This window comes from Zootoca vivipara, chromosome 2, assembly GCF_965207765.1.
Source record: "Zootoca vivipara chromosome 2, rZooViv2.hap1.1, whole genome shotgun sequence".
Lineage (NCBI taxonomy): Eukaryota > Metazoa > Chordata > Lepidosauria > Squamata > Lacertidae > Zootoca > Zootoca vivipara.
In genome coordinates, this window is record NC_142584.1 from 104225173 (window position 1) to 104242416 (window position 17244).

A 17244-nucleotide genomic window follows, 5' to 3' on the forward strand; every position below is an offset into this window, starting at 1 on the left:
TAGAAAGCAATGGAACAGTGGGGAACCACTCAGACCCATTTTTTAATAACCATGGGACAAGTGGAAATGTGAATGAGTCCTGAGTCAGATCATTGGTTCATCTAGACCAGTATTGTTGATACTGACCAGCTAACTGCCTCCCGGCATTTCAGGTGGAAGACATTCATAGCACTTCCAGGAGATGTTTGAGTTTGAACCAGGGACTTTCTGCTTGCAAAGTAGATGCTCCAGCAGTGAGCTATGGCCCACTCCCTAAAGGCAGAATTCAGAGCAGTGATTGTACTGAATCAATGGGGTGGAGCAACTCCCCTTTGAAGAAAGGGTGCAGTGTTTTCCCTCCATCCCCTTTTAACACTAGAACTCATGAGCATCCAAACTGGATGCTGGAAGATTGCCTTCCCCCATGTAGCCTAGCAGCCTCTGGGTGGCAGCAGCTTTTGCATCATTGCTTTAAGGGCAGCTATGAAAATTACACTGACATAAGAGCAATATAGGGATGCAGGTGGCGCTGTTGGTTAAACCACAGAGCCTAGGGCTTGCCGATTAGAAGGTCGGCAGTTCGAATCCCCGTGACCTCCCGTTGCTCGGTCCCAGCTCCTGCCAACCTAGCAGTTCGAAAGCACGTCAAAGTGCAAGTAGATAAATAGGTACTGCTCTGGCGGGAAGGTAAACGGCGTTTCCGTGTGCTACTCTGGTTCACCAGAAACGGCTTTGTGATGCTGGCCACATGACCTGGAAGCTGTATGCCGGCTCCCTCGGCCAATAATGCGAGATGAGCGCTGCAACCCCAGAGTTGGTCACGACTGGACCTAATAGTCAGGGGTCCCTTTACCTTTACCTTTAAGAGCAATATATCAAGGTCTCTGTGGCTGTATGCCTGTTGTTGGGCTCCCATTGTTCCCCACCCAGCATGGCTAAGGGCCAGGAATGATGAGTGTTGCAAAATATGTTTTAATGTAGATATTGTCTCATCCCAGCAATAACCGTTTTGCAGGGTTTCAGGATGGTGGAGAACAGGGATCAAGGCTGTCTAAGGGACAAGATCTGTACGGTAAATATAAGTTGTTGTTTTTATTTATATATATAAATTTTATTTTTGCATTTTACATTTTACATAAACAAATGAATTAAATACATACACATATAATCCATTTTGACTTCCTCCCCCTCCCTTGTGGCTCTTATTGCAATAATTCCCCCCTCTGTATCTCCATAATAACTCTAGTTTTATAAATCCTTTCTCAATCCATAGTTCAAATTTTTACACAAGTTTTCTGTCAATCCTACCAATACATGGAATTGTTTACAATAGCTTTTCGTATAAATTATAAACTTCCCCCATTCTTTATTAAAGACCTCCTCTTCCTGGTTTCTAATTCTTCTGGTAAGAATTTTCTCTTCCTGTACAACTGGTTTCTCTTCAGGTCGCATAAATCTTTTCCCTTTTATAAGTTGTTTCTTATATTTGCCTGCTGGCCTGGATCCTGTATACAGTGGTACCTCAGGTTACAAACTTACCGTGTTTCCCCCTTTTTAAGACACCGTCTTATTACTTTTTTTTCTCAAAAAACCACAGGGTGGCTTATTTTTGGTGGCATGTCTTACTGGTATTTTTATTACGAGTCTGAGGGAAGGGAGGTGTGCAGCCCTCTCTCCCCGGCCCTGGGATGTTCGCGAAGGGCTGCTCTCTCTCTCCTCCAAGGTGGGGACTCACTTAATAGCAATCTGCTACACTGGAGCTTCTTAAATCTAAACCAGTATAATGGAATCTATCTGTGTGATACAGTCCTAGCAGTAGCCTATACGTAAAGCAAGCAAGGATCTCTACCAGCCAGCTGCCCAAGACTTAAGTTCCAACAGTCTGATGTTCCAACAATGTAGCACTTTGTAGTCACTGATAGCAAAGAAGCTACCTGCTGAGAACAAAGAAGCCAGCTAAGCAGCAATTAAGATTGCTGACTTGGTAAATGGTAGCAATTGAGAAGCAATTGAGCCAGCGAGGTGAGGAAGCACGTGTTGTTAGGACCGGCAGTTTAACTTTTGTGTAGAGCAGCGTTTAGCAGCTCCGTTTAGCAGCTCACAAACAGCGAAGGAAAAAGTCCTTAATAAATAAAAAAAAGTCCCCAAGGCAAGGACTGCGATCCAAACTACTTACAAATCCTTAAAGGGGCAGCTCCACAGACAACCAAGCAGCATAAGGTAGAAAGAAAACTGCAGCAGGCTTTTTAAAAGGCTGCCTTATGCCTTCGGTAAAAGCAAGGAGACAACAATCAGACACGGGAGATTCCCGTTAAGAGGAAATCAACGTGCATTGAATGGAAAGGTGGGGGGAAGCGAGAGGTGGGCTGTGTGTGTGTGTGTGTGAGAGAGAGAGAGAGAGAGAGAGACGCAGGGGGGGGGAGAGAGACAGACGCGTGCACGGAGGTCTCTCCCTAAAAGGGAAAACAGCCTTTGCATTCTTCAATCGCCCCTCTTTTCTTCCTCGTGCCTTCATCTCCTCCCCACCCCACTTTTCTCCCCTTCACCAAGTAGAGCTTACACAGCTTGGCTAAAAAAATATTTTTGGATCCTTTTATTTAAAAAAATGCTCTCAGAAACGGGAAAGGGAAATCACGGGGCTTTGGCAGCCAGCAGCTACGGCTGTTCGGTGCATTTTTACAAGCTTTTAAAGGAAATACGTGTCTGTGGAACGACAGCAAAATGGGGAGAGATTTTTAGGGGGGGGAGTTGGCTGGCGGGAGGGGGGTTATTGCTAGTGGGTGAAGGGTCTATCAGTATGTCTTATTTTCGGGGTATGGCTTGTATCGCGCAATTGCTTAGAAATCCTGCTATGGCTTATATTATGCCTACGTCTTAAAAAGGGGGAAAGACGGTAATTCGTTCCAGAAGTCTGTTCTTAACCCGAAGCGTTCTTAACCCAAGGCATGCATATAGGCCTCCCGCGGCCCCAGAAGCAGATTGTGTTCATATCCCGGGGCAAAGTTCGCAACACTTACTCCCGGGTTTGTGGAGTTCATAACCCAAAGCGTTTGTAAGTAGGACTGTTCGTACCCCCACCCCAAGGTACCACTGTATTTGGTGTGGGGAGTCTTTAGCTCGGCAGGTGTTGTTAGACCACAATTTCCATCAGCCCCAACAAGCGAGGCCAGTGGCCAAGGGATGATGGTAGTTGTAGTTCAGCAGCTTCTGGAGGGCCAAAGACCCCCCACACTTCTTGTATATCTTAGCTGAGCCCATGCACAACCACTTGAGGTCTTCGGGGAACAAGGCTTGGATGGGAAATATTAACCACACTGTACCTTGGCGGGATGCGGGTGGCGCTGTGGGTTAAACCACAGAGCCTAGGGCTTGCCGATCAGAAGGTCAGCGGTTCAAATCCCCGCGACAGGGTGAGCTCCCGTTGCTCGGTCCCAGCTCCTGCCAACCTAGCAGTTTGAAAGCACGTCAAAGTGCAAGTAGATAAATACAGCGGGAAGAGGTAAATGGCGTTTCCATGTGCTGCTCTGGTTCGCCAGAAGCGGCTTCGTCATGCTGGCCACATGCTGTATGCCGGCTTCCTTGGCCAATAACGCGAGATGAGCACCGCAATCCCAGAGTCGGTCACGACTGGACCTAATGGTCAGGGGTCCCTTTACCTTTACCTTGGCCGCCAAAGCCCACCCTACCATTAGACAGAGCAAGGTGCCGCCTCAGGCATCAGACGCTTGGGAACAGGAAGAATGAGTGAGGTGTCGTTGAGCAGCTCTGTACATGCTAATGCAGCCTGCCCTGCGTCCTCTAAGTTAGCCTGCTCTCCTCTGGTACGGCGGAGCATTCTGTCTCATCTCTAGTGTTTGGTTCCTACAAGCGGAATGGGGTTTCTATTATATGTGGCATGTGGGTGGGTGGGTACATTTTGTCCCTCCCTTCATGCAGTCCTGTCTGTGTCCCTGTTATTGCTACCTGCTAGGGTTAAAAGACAGATGTTTTGGTTTGAAGGGAGATTCTTTGAGGAGGTAACAACTGTTCCAATGGGAGGTGCGCACCCATAGCTGCCAAGTCTCCCGTATTCCCCGGGAAACCCCCATTTTTCCAGCTGTTACCAGCCGAAAAAATGGATTTTTTTGTTTTTCCCCGGTTTATTCTGGCACGGCGGCCATTTTGGAACAGGGCGGAGCATGCTCAGAAGCGACTTTTGATGCTGCTTTGCCCAGTTCCAAAATGGCTGCAGCGCGACTTCTGGTGCGGCAGCCATTTTGGAACAGGGTAGAGCAGCATCAAAAGTAGCTTCTGAGCATGCTCCACCCAGTTCCAAAATGGCGACAGTGCTACTTCCGGTCTGCTACTTCCGGTCCAGTCCCTTATTTCTCAGGCCGGAACTTGGCAGCTATGTGCGCACCATGCCACTCCCACCACAAGATTTGTCTGCTTTGGCCCATGAAAAGTCATGCTCTTAAAATGTATCGCAAGAACTGATCAACATCCTATCTGGTCCAGCACAATTGGCTCCCTGTTTATTTGCCCTTTCCGGTTCATTGTAGTCCAACCCTATGAATCACATTTTAGGTCCTTCTCCTTTTCGCCCTCTTCTGTTTTTCCACTAGACTTCATCTGTTTATAGAATCACTTTTCCATGTTTGTTCCTAGATTACCCATGGGATAAATCCAGTCTGAAAACAATACCAGTCAACTTGACGCAGTTTAAGGAACTGGATGCCTATGCATCAAAGGTATGCAATCTCTTTTCCAGGGTGGAATAATAGTCCTGTGTGGAATCTGCTGGGATGCAGAGATCCTTCTCCATGTGGATTTGGAATTTGAGAGTGCCTTCAAGTGTGCTCTCCCGATAGGAGGAAACCCTCCGTTCCCAATGGGAAACACCATGAGTCGCAAGACCCTGCTCCTGTTTTCCACATGATGGACAGACACAACAGAGCACCTATTTATGTAGGCTGCAAACGCACCATAGGTAAAGGACCCCGGGCGGTTCAATCTAGTCAAAGGTGGCTATGGGGATGTGGGTGGCACTCTGGTCTAAACCACTGAGCCCCTTAGGCTTGCCAATCAGAAGGTCGGTGGTTTGAATCCCTGTGACTGGGTGAGCTCCCATTGCTCTGTCCCAGCCCCTGCCAGCCTAGCAGTTCAAAAGCATACCAGTGCAAGTGGATAAACAGGTACCGCTGCGGCGGGAAGGTAAACGGCATTTCCGTGTGCTCTGGCACTTGTCACGGTGTCCCGTTGCGCCAGAAGTGGTTTAATCATGCTGGCCACATGACCCAGAAAGCTGTCTGTGGACAAACACCGACTCCCTCGGCCTGAAAGTGAGATGAGTCTTGCAAACCCATAGTTGCCTTTGACTGGACATAACCATCCAGGGGTCCTTTACCTTTTACCTTTACCTTTTATACGCACTATAGAAATACACCAAAGTATCCTGGAAACTATCCTAACCCCACAGAGCTGCAATTCCCAGAACCCATAACACAAACCACTGTTTCTGGAATTCGTTTTCGGGTGGAGAGATGTGCTTTAAATGTTTCATGCTTAGTTATTTTGGGATGGCATTACCTTGGCTGCTCCTCTGCTTTTAAAATTCAAGAAATCAAAAGCCAAATAAGATTAGAGTCAACAACCACAGTTAAGCAGCCATTCCCTCTCCTCAGAGAACTCTGGCTAGCAATCATTAACAAGCAGTGCCGACGTCAGGAATCTCTGAAGGAGCTCATAGCAATTAAACTGGTGTACAATCAATATGTATTGTTGGTGGCACATCAATCCGCCCCAGATTTCACACTTCTGCTGGGTGACAACAGTAGGGTCGGCTCTGGATCCTGGGCTGCCTCAGCCCCTTGCCTTCCCTGCTCTCAGCATGGCTGTCTTAAGCATATGCGGTGCCGGGGTGCAAAGATCTGCTCAGTGCCCCCCCCCAGGCTGCCCATTCCCAGGAGCGCAGGAGGGTGGAGCATCTCACCTCAGCATCTCACTGGCTCGGTTGCCTCCAAACTCGCGGTGCAGAGCCCCCTGCAGTAGAAGAGCCCACCGTGGTGCTCCAACCAATGGGCAGGCTCTTCCCCAGACTCAACTCTTGGGCCCCGGACTCTCAGCCTGGTGCCCCTGAGAGCCCGGCGCCTGGGTGCCCCACACCCCTAGCGCCTATGGTTAAGACGGCACTGGCTCTCAGAATGCCCCGCTGGCTGTGGTTTCGCCCACCCACAGGTGGAACAGGTTGCTCTGTACTGGTGGACGGAGGCTGGTATCTCTCTCCACCAGTAGAAGTCAGCACTTCTGCCAAATCCAAGACCACCACCCACTGCCTGGCACAAAGGGGATTTGGATTTCAGCCAGAGATTGTGGGAATGGCATGCCCGTGTGCCCTGGAAAAGATTGTGCATGCTTCTCCCTTCAGAACAAATTTTAATGTGCAGTTCTGTGCAGTTTTACCCTGAAGTCAGCCTCAGTGAGTTCAAAAAGACTGATACCCGCTCTGAAAATTCATCAGCATTCTAATGCAAATTTTACAGATTTTTGCAAAGCATTTCCCCTAATACAATGTGTTCTTATGCACATACTATCTGAGTGCATGCAAATTTATTACATGTACATATGTTTTTGCAGACATTCTTATCTGGAGAGCTGTACTGCAACATCCGGAGCAGTGCAGATTTTGAATGATTGCTATGTTTCAGTTTGTGTGTCTCATTTTGGAAAGCTCAAATTAAATAGGATGACCTTGAAATGTAAAAAATAAATAAAAGAAAAAAGGCTGACACCCTTGTAAGTGCGTGTAGGATTGCACCCTAGGCTTTATTTAAACAGGTGGTTGCCTTAGATAGAAAAAATAGAACTGGGTACCCCTTTTCCATATTAAAAGCTACTGAATCTATTCCCATTTGTGAAACAGGTAAATGTCAGGAATAGCGTGGCAAACCTGGTGAGTGCCTTGCTCCAAAAAGCCCACAGTGACCTGGAGAAAGTCCGAGCCATTTGGACGTGGATTTGCCACCACATAGGTAGGTGGCGGGGACAACTTTTTGTATGCTTGTGCCCCTTTGCTTCTGACAACATCACAACGGACAGGCATTCCACAGGTAAAGCTCTCCCCTAGCCCTGCATCTCCATCCATACTGGGGGAGATTTTCCTTTCGAAGTGCTGCCTGCCATGCAGCTGATAGATGCATGGATGCCCCACAGGAGGGCGAAAACTCTGAAACAGGGTGGGGAACCTGTGGCCATATTGTTGGGCTACAACTCCCATCATTCCTGAGCACTGGTCATGCCGGCATGCTGTGAGAGGAGCAGGAAGTATTTGTGTTGCTGGTTGTTAGGGTTGCCAGACTCAATAGAGGACAGGACTTCTGTGCCTTTAATTGTGCTGCTCTCTTTTGAGTCTGGAAACCTTAAAGAGAAACCAGCAGACCCTTTGCTCGGAAATTAAACTTGGACTTCTTTCCCTGCACAGACAGCTTTCTAGGTCATGTGGCCAGCAGGACTAAACCACTTCTGGTGCAATGGGACACTATGACGGAAACCAGAGCACACAGAAATGCCGTTTTCCTTCCCGCCGCAGCAGTACCTAGAGGTGAAACTTGGAAAATTAGAATATCGTCGAAAAGTGCATTTACAGTACAGTGGTACCTCGGTTTATGAACCCAATTGGTTCCGGAAGTCTGTTCATAAACTGAAGCGTTCATAAACTGAAGTGAACTTTCCCATTGAAAGTAATGGAAAGTGGATTAATCTGTTCCAGACGGTCCGCGGAGTACTTAAACTGAAGCGTACTTTATCTGAAGCGAACTTTCCCATTGAAAGTAATGGAAAGTGGATTAATCCGTTCCAGACGGGTCCGCGGAGTACTCAACCTGAAGCGTAATTAACCCGAAGTATGGGTGTAATTGGTTCCGGAAGTCTGTTCATAAACTGAAGCGAACTTTCCCATTGAAAGTAATGGAAAGTGAATTAATCCGTTCCAGATGGGTCCGCGGCGTTTGTAAACCGAAAATTCATAAACCGAGGTGTTCATAAACCAAGGTTCCACTGTATTTCAGTAATGGAACTTAAAAGGTGAAACCAATATATGAGATAATGCATGACATGCAAAGCAAGATATGACAAGCCTTTATTTGTCGTAATTGTAATTATTTGTCGTTAGGCGGGTCAATTATAAATGGAATGTAATCAATGAAATGTAATAGCGATGTTTATTTTTGTTTATTTTTGTATTATTGTAACTATTTGTTTTATTACTGTGGAATTTCCAAAAGAAAGCATTTGTAAAAAGTAAAATAAAATAATAATAATAATAAGTTGCTTTACTGAAATAAATGCACTTTTCGATGATATTCTAATTTTCCGAGTTTCACCTGTATCTACTTGCACTGGTGTGCTTTCGAACTGCTAGTTTGGCAAGAGCTGGGACAGATTCGAACCGCCAACCTTCCGATCGGCAAACCCAAGAGGCTCAGTGACTTAGACCACAGCGCCACCCATGTCCCTTGTAACAATATTTTCATTTAATTGATCAATCACTCTGATCTTCTGCTCAAAGTTTGCAATCCAAGTGAAACTGCTGCAGTCCCTTATTCACTGTGCATTTCATGCTTTGGAGTGGTATTTCACAAATGTCTTTTTTCCTGCAGAATATGATGTGGAAGGCTACCATAACCTTGACAAGGTGTCTTGTGCAGCAGCTGATGTCCTTCAATCAGGAAAGGGCATTTGCGCTGGATATGCCTCACTCTTTGAAGAAATGTGCAGGTAATTCCTATTCGCCCCAGCCTCCATGACAAACGGTTGTTACTTGGCAAGGATGATGGGAGATATGGTGAGCCAGGGGTTCCCTACCCCAGCACCAAACTATGAATGCTCCTGAAGCAAATTTTGATATACAGTGGAACCTTGGTTTATGAACACCTCGGTTTACGATTTTTTGGTTTACGAACGCCGCAGACCCATCTGGAACGGATTAATTCACTTTCCATTACTTTCAATGGGAAAGTTCGCTTCAGTTTATGAATGCTTCAGTTTATGAACAGACTTCTGGAACCAATTACACCCATGCTTCGGGTTAAGTACACTTCAGGTTGAGTACTCCGCGGACCCGTCTGGAACGGATTAATCCACTTTCCATTACTTTCAATGGGAAAGTTCGCGTCAGTTTATGAACGCCTTCATAAATGTACATAAGGAAAATAAAAAAATTCCTTCAGTAGCACCTTAAAGACCAACTAAGTTTTTATTTTGGTATGAGCTTTCTTGTGCATGCACACTTCTTCAGAAACCTGAAGAAGTGTGCATGCACACGAAAGCTCATACCAAAATAAAAACTTAGTTGGTCTTTAAGTTGCAACTGAAGGAATTTTTTTATTTTACTTCGACCCAGACCAACACGGCTACCTACCTGTAACCAGTACATAAGCAGTTGCTTTGCCCCTGTTGTCTAGTTCTGTTAATTCAATAAAGGTTCTTGCAGTTATTGCTGTGTCTTGCCTTGTGGGAACCCACCTACACTTCACACTCTCCCTAACAAGCATCCTTCACCAAGAACTGCCTGCATGTTTTAAAGCTCCTCTGTGCTACCTTAAAAGCTTAAGCTAAATTTCTCTGTCTGCCTGCCTGTCGCCTGCCTGTCTTCAAAATCTAAGCTGAGATTCTCAGGGTGCCAGATTTTTCTTCTAACCACAGCTTCTATGTCAATGCACGAAACACAGTCCGAAATGCAATGGGCTCAAAATAATGTTCTTTGGCATAACAATTCCAGCCGAAAAGAGCAGTGAAATGACATTCCTGAATACCTTTCTTCTCTCCTCCCCCCCCCCCCCAGTATTGCAGGGATACAGTGCAAGACGTTGTCAGGGTACGCCAAAGGGGCTACGTACAAACTAGGAAAAGTCTTTAAGGGAGCGAGTACTCATGCTTGGAATGCTGTCCATCTTGATGGAAGGTGGCACCTTTTGGACAGTACGTGGGGAAGTGGCTACGTGGATGACAACAACAAAAACTTCGCTTTCAGGTATGCTGTTAGGCAAAAGAAAGCCTGGAGATAGTGTGGGACTCAGTGAAGGTATAGTTTACTTCTGCTGCTTTTAGAAGCCTTTTTGTGTGTGTGTCTGTTTGCGATTTGATGGCCACAAGGCTGGCCGTTGTAAGCATTTGCAACGAGAACCAAGCCATAGTGATGGGGGAAATTATGGAAACTCCACCAACCATTCATTTATCCCCTTGAGTGGTTCTAGAGTATTATGCTTATCCTGGGGAAGCTGGAAGCTAGGTTGTTGCAACACAACAGCCTTCGTCAACCCAGTGCCCTCCAGCTGTTTTGGACTACAATTCCCATTGTCCTTCATCAGTGGCCATGCTAGCTGGGGTTGATGGGACATAGAGTTCAGCAACATCTGGAGGGAATAAGATTGGGGAAGGCTGGTTTAGCACAGCGTGGCCAACGTTAACTAAAGTTGGTTTAAACAAGCTAGCTGGATAAGCCATGGCTTGTCAAACAAACCGCTGTTGACATTAAGCACAGATTTGGGTGAGATAAACTGTGATTAATCTGAACCAGGATCTAGTTTCTTCACAGCAGTGTGAAAGAGAGAGTGAATGTGAGGCTGGATGTGGCTCATTTTCAGCTGCCCCCCCCCCAATCAAGTAAATACTGTAAATCAAAATACTTAACTAGCTGACCAGTTGCATCAAAGATAGCTCAGTTCTGCCCCCCTAACCTAAATCCTGGCTATACACATGAACTGGGCCAATATAATTCCACACTAAGTTTTAGGTAACTTTCCCAGTTTGTCCTTGGTGATGATTGAAGCAATTTTATGAAATGCTGCACAATTCCGCCTTCTCCTTTTGCAGATACGAGGAGTTTTACTTCCTTACCCACCCTGCTCTGTTTATTAATGATCACTTCCCAGAAGACCACAGCTGGCAGCTTCTGAAACGGACATTATCACTGCGGCAGTTTGAACGCAATGTGTGGTATTGGCCTGCCTTTTATTCGTTAGGACTGACTGGCACATCCACGGCAACGTCAGTCATCGAAACAGGTAAAGTCAATCAGAAGCTTTTGGCTGTTTTGTTGCTTTTGGCTGTCACACTGCCAATCCGTCTCATGTTTTTTCAAAGGCAAACTGCCCCATAACATGAGTCGCTACTGCATTATTATGAAACAGGGATGAGGGAACCTGTGGCTCGGGGAACCTCCAGAGGTTGCTGGACTGCAACTCCCATCATCCCTGGCGATTGGTCATGCTAACAGGGGCTAATGGGAGCTAGAGTCCCACAACAGCTGGAGGGGCCACGCAGGTTCCTCACACAACAATTGAGAGGCAGCTGGATTGCGCCTGGTCTACCTGGACAATCCCTGTGCATTACATATTGATATATATTTCAGCAGAGCACATAACATAGCTGCTAAGTCTCCCGTATTCCCCGGGAAACCCCGTTTTTCCAGCTGTTCCCAGCCGAAAAAACAGATTTTTTTTGTTTTCCCCGGTTTATTCTGGCGCGGTGGCCATTTTGGAACTGGGCGGAGCATGCTCAGAAGTGACTTTTGAAGCTGCTTTGCCCAGTTCCAAAATGGCTGCAGCGCAACTTCTGGTGCGACGGCCATTTTGGAACAGGGCAGAGCAGCATCAAAAGTCACTTCTGAGCATGCTCCGCCCAGTTCCAAAATGGCGGCAGCGCTACTTCTGGTCTGCTACTTCCGGTCCAGTCCCTTATTTCTCAGGCCGGAACTTGGCAGGTATGGCACATAAATGAATACACTGGTAAAACCTACTGAATGACGAACTAAATAAACATAAAGCAGCACAGCAAACTCTCACGTGCGCAACAGAACTTTCCCCTCCTCTCCCCTGCAGCCCTCCTCACACCCTCCAGGTCTGCTTTAGAGGGTTGGATGACCTTCCAGATCAGATTTGGAGGGCATGTGCCAAGAGGAAAGGGTGGGCAGAACTCTGCACGAAGAGCTCTTAGTGACATCTATCAGTTTCAATGGGTCTACTCTTGGGTATAAACAATAACAGTGCAAGGTGGAGGGAAAACCTCCAAAAAAAAGTCTGCTGATGAGCATTTCTCTATAATAGAAGTATTAACAATTGGAAACTCTTCACTTTTCTTTCACAGAAAACGGCAAGGCAACTGTTTTCATTGAGAGTCGTTCTCCGACCCTCTTCCTTTGCAACCTCAACGGGGCAATCGAACACTGCTTCATGAACCTGCAGAGGAATGGGATGACCCTGGAAGTGTATCCTCAAGAGGTGGGGACTCATAGCTTGAACATCTCTGCCAAACCTTCCAAGAGCAAGGAGAACTACAGCCATGTGGTAAAATACTCCCTGGTGTGCCGATCTGTGGATAAGAGCTTCCGCTTGCCCAAACCGCTCTTCTACCCCATGGGGCCCAGCTGGTCATCGGAGGAGAAGGGGATCCTGGAGGCTTCGCCCGATAGCCCCATCATACACACTGATGACGGCCGCTGTGTTGTCACTTTCACTCGGTGGAGTGACCTGGACTTCTTTGCCACCCTGGACTCGGATACCAGCCGCACGCCAGAGAACGTGCGGAGGCGCCACATCTGGGTAACTCGCTGGGGTACTAAGGCTGAGTTGAAGGTACAGCTCCCTCATGCAGGGACCTTTGCTCTTCACATCTGGGCAAAGAAAGCATCTGATCCGGGCAAAAGTCATTGCGCCCTCAGCTACCTCATCTCCTGCCCAAATAAGGAGGTGACGTGGCCGGTTTTCCCACAAAGCTATACGAACTGGGAGGATGGCTTTGAGCTGGTGGCACCTCTCGCCGGGGTCCTGCCGGCCAACCGCGATGTCACGTTCAAGCTCAAGCTGCCTGGTGCAGATGAAGTGTCTGTCGAATGCAGAAAGTCTCGCCCACTGAGGCTGAGTGAAGACGGTTTCTGGGAGGGAACCTGCAGCACCTCAGGTGGCTCCACAGTGACAGTGAGAATGTCAAAAAATGGCAGTAATACCTTCTGGTCCTTGTTGGAGTACAAAGTGGAAAGTCACTAGCTAGTAGGAGACAGACTCAGTGGGAGAGTTGTGAGCCACAGATTGCTCCATCGACTCTGATGTGGCAGAGCAGCTCCACAAGGCCACCTCCTCCCTCAACTGTCATTTTGGGGCTGCCTCAGTGGGGGAGTTAGGAAGCAGGGCTCATTTCATCAGCTTTGCTGGAAGCCCAGTTCTTTCAGGGAACCTCTTGCCCCTGAACTGTGGCAGATGGTTGTAATGTATTTAGTGGTCTATGTTTGCCTGAGCTTGAGTCTGGACTAAGGATTCTGAGCTCCTGTGTTATGATTTGATACATGGTGTCCAATCACAGAACATTTCAGGATTTGGGCCTCTGCCATTGGCTCTTGAACTTTGAGTTGTTATTCACAGCTTGGAAGTTTAGACAGCCAATCATGTGGGGAGTGGGAGCGGCCCAGGCTTTCAGGAATGTATATAAGCAATTGCTTTGCCCCTGTTTCCCAGTTATGTAGTTCAATAAAGGTTCTTGCTGTTATCACTGTGTCTTGTCCCGTGGGAACCCACAGGGGCATACCCAGGATCAAAACTAGGGGGGGACAAGGGGCGGGGCCAAGGCACGGGAGGGGAGGGGCCACAAAGTGGGAACGTGGGCAGGGCTACGAAGCCCAGGTGAACACTAATAATAGTACATAAACCCAAAGGAAGAGAAAAAAAAATCTTTCTGACTCTCGGAGTCAGGTCATTGTTCCATTTTTCTTCTCCTCTTTATGCATTCCATATATTGGGGGCATCGTTAGGAGTCTTTACACGTTTCTGATGACCCCGGCGCCCGATGGCTAAGGCCATTTCCCAACAGGGACTAGGCTTGGACAAGCACGGCATGGCCAAAGGCTCTTTTGCCTCTGTGCGCCACGTGCCGAGCGGTGCATTTTATTTGCAGAAAACACACACAGAGAGAGGGGGAGGGAGAGAGGTTGAAAAGCTCATTCCTTCTTTCTTTTGCCAAGGACATGAGAGCGTGGCGTTGCAGATCGATTTCAGACCTCGCACGCAAAAGCTACGGATTAAGGGAAAGTGGCCGCATTTGCCGCCGCCGCCACCTAGGTATGGTGACTCAGGCTCCGCTGCCTGCTGCCGCTCCTTGAGACCAGTTCGGAGCCTGGCGGCGTTGGTGCTTAAAGCCATTTCTATCCGCTTTCGCTCTCACAGAAATAATGGGGTGCTCATTCCACCAGAGTAAAACAGCCGGAAACACGAGAGTTTTTGGAGAAACGCCGCTGTAGTGGAGAAGGGTTGCCTGGCTCGAGAGTAGACCTTCTGTTTCCCCCCAACTTTCCCATTGCGCCAAAAAAATATGTTTAAATTTCCCCGCTCAAATATTTCCAGTTCCTTGCTTTTAAGCTTACATTAGAGGGCGTAGGAGGCACAAGAAGCACTTGCAGCTCTTTGTGTGCGGCGCACTATAAATATAAGGCTCAAGGAAGGAGAGAACAGCTTGGGAAGATCAGAGGAGGAAGCTGACTTTAATAAGAAATACAAATGCTCTAAATAAATAATAAATAAGTTTGGCCACATTAACAAGATCTAGCCTTACTTGAAGAGACGGAAATAGCAACACATCTATTAACAGCAGCTTGTATTGAGGGGGTGCTTATCAAATTTGCAGATGACACCAAACTGGGATGGGTATTCAATGCCACAGAAGACAGAATGAGGATTCAAGATTAACTGAACAGATTGGAGACATGGGCCCAAAGTAACAAGGTGAATTTTAGTAGGGACAAACATAAGGGTCTACACTTAGGCAGATAGAGCCAGATGCACAAATATAAGATGGGGAAAACTTGGATTGCCATGTGAAAAGGATCTAGGAGTCTTAACATGAGTCAACGGTGGGATGCTTACCTTCCAAGTCCCGGACTGCAGAATCCGGGACCGGCAGCCGTGTGACACCGGAAGTTGCGTCAATGTAAAAAAACCCCCACAAAAACCCTAATGCTATTGCACATGCGCAGACCGCGCACACCACTTCTGCGCATGCGCATGCCACACGTGCGGTTAAAATACTTCTGGGTTTGCGGACTTCGTAAGTCGAAACCTTCAGAAGTCGAGGCATTCGTAAGTCGAGGTACCACTGTATAGTGTCTAGATCTATGGAAGTCATAGTCCCACGTGGAGTTCTCAGTCCAGTTCTGGGTGCCACAATTTAAGAAGGATATTGACACGCTGGAACGTGTGCAGAGAAGGGTGACCAAGGTGATCGAGGGTCTGGGGAACCAAGCCTTATGAGGAATAGTTGAGGGAGCTGGGTATGTTTAGCCTGGAAAAGAAGAGACTGACAAAAATCTAAAGGGATGTCACATGGAGGATGAAGCAAACATTCTCTCCTGCTCTGGAGGGTAGGACACAAACCAATGGCTTCAAGTGACAATAAAGGAGATTTCAACCAAACATCAGGAAGAACTCCTGTCAGTAAGCGCTGTTCAACAGTGGAACAGACTCAGAAGGTGGTGGACTCAGGGGCGGAGCAAGCGGGGGTGGGGGGCGGCCCGCCCCAGGCGGCGCCCTGGAGGGGGCGCCACTCACCCTGGAGAGGGTGTCACTCGGGACTGCCATCAGAGGCCCCAAGGCCAGGTGGCAGCACCACGATGTTCCGCAAGCGCTCGGTGGTCCTTACGGGGTGCCACTCTCGCACGGCACCCTTTAACGAGCCGCTCTTGCACATGCGGAACACCGTGGAGCCACTGCACGCCAGCGGCACGCCCAACGGAATGCGCATGTGCTAGATCCGGCACGTGCGCACTCCGGGATGCCGCTGGCGCTCGGCGGCCCTTACGGGATGCGTGCTACGTAGAGGGGGATTGCCCCCCTGCGACTTCTAAACGGAGCCTAAACGCCCCGTTTAGAAGTAGCGGCTGTGGCGAATTTGAAACGGTTATGTTATGTTTTTGTTTCGCAACCGACCTATCAAAGGGTTAACCCAGACTCCTGGTTTACTGACAGCAACATTCCATGGAAGGCGTGGCCTGCATGGGGTTTAAATGGAAAGGGGAACTGTTATTATCAGTTGGCGGTTGAGGGTTTTGTGTGGGAGCTTGGGTGGTTGTGGAGAAGGTAGATTTGGAGTAGATGAAGTAGTTGATAGGTATTCTGTTATTTGATTACCAAGAACGTTACCTTTGAAATTAAGTTTGTACCAATGTTACCAGAAAGCAACCATTAAGATTCAAGCCAATAAATATCCATCTTTAAAGTGTCATACCAGTAATCATCTATTTCATTTTCCAGCTAAGGTATCCAGGAACCCAGTTGGTGGGGAACTCTTTTAAACTGTCAAAACTGCCTTTTAGAGGAGAAAGGTTAGTTTGTGGCTGAGAGTGCACCAAGAAAAGGAGGGGGGCTAAAGGAGGAGACAGGTTCTGAGCGATAATAAAGTTACCTCAGGAAGGAGGCTAGCTTTACAGTGAGGGTGTTTCTAGTGAAGTGAAACCCTTATCCGAGTACACATAGGAACAGTCTTACTTATAGCCCGGAGTCTATATAGGTACCTGGCCACGTTTAGGCTGAAAGAGGACTCTCTTTTATTTTTGAAAACCCACGAGCGCTAGAGGGTTTAAAGAAAGGCTAGAGGGATAAGTGGGAGGTTTGAGTTACCTCAGAAATCCCTGTTAGTGCTTTTAATAATTGAGAGGTCAAAGCTATAAGACTGAAAGTGAGAGGACTTTCGTCGCAGCGGCCCATGCATCACTACATAGCGACCCATGCGTAGCGATGCCACGCCCCTCGGGTACATGGCAATTTGCCACCCCGGGTGTCGCGGCGGCTCCCTACGCCGATGGGTGGACTCTCCTTCCTTGAAGCTTTTTAAGCAGATGTAGGGGGCCACAGGTGAGAGAGCTGAGTGCAGGGTGGGGACCAAAGGTGGACGGACTATCCCAGAAGGAACATGACCTGTCCCCCACCAGAGATACTGCCCTTCCCCATACACCCCATGGCTTTCGTTACATATATGCAGATTGAGTATAAGATGGAAGAGCTCACCTCATTAACACTCTGACATGCCTTGTTCTCATAGCTGCCAAGTTATCCCCTTTTTTAAGGGATTTTCCCTTATGCTGAATAGGCTTCCTCGCGAGAAAAGGGAAAACTTGGCAGCTATGCTTGTTCTCCCATTGGGTTTCTAGGGGGGGGGGTCCCTGTGTTTTGCCTGCTCCAGGTGAGACTGGCCCAAGTCTATTGTTCTCTTACACTCACTGATGACATCACCTCCGGCCAGGGGAGG

At 47.8% G+C, this 17244-nt stretch overlaps 1 protein-coding gene across 2 annotated transcripts in view; it reads left to right on the forward strand.

Annotated features, from left to right (window-relative positions):
* The window catches only part of LOC148686996 (kyphoscoliosis peptidase-like), a 30290-nt gene extending 16793 nt beyond the window's left edge, over positions 1–13497 (forward strand). For both annotated transcript variants that reach the window (XM_088662670.1, XM_088662671.1), the window contains exons 9-15: positions 995–1051; positions 4627–4709; positions 6881–6989; positions 8616–8733; positions 9800–9988; positions 10831–11021; positions 12103–13497. In XM_088662670.1, coding sequence (XP_088518796.1) covers positions 995–1051; positions 4627–4709; positions 6881–6989; positions 8616–8733; positions 9800–9988; positions 10831–11021; positions 12103–13001 — 1646 coding nt within the window. In that variant the 3' untranslated portion in view covers positions 13002–13497. The remainder of the gene's footprint in view (positions 1–994; positions 1052–4626; positions 4710–6880; positions 6990–8615; positions 8734–9799; positions 9989–10830; positions 11022–12102) is intronic.
* The last annotated feature ends 3747 nt before the right edge of the window (positions 13498–17244 follow it).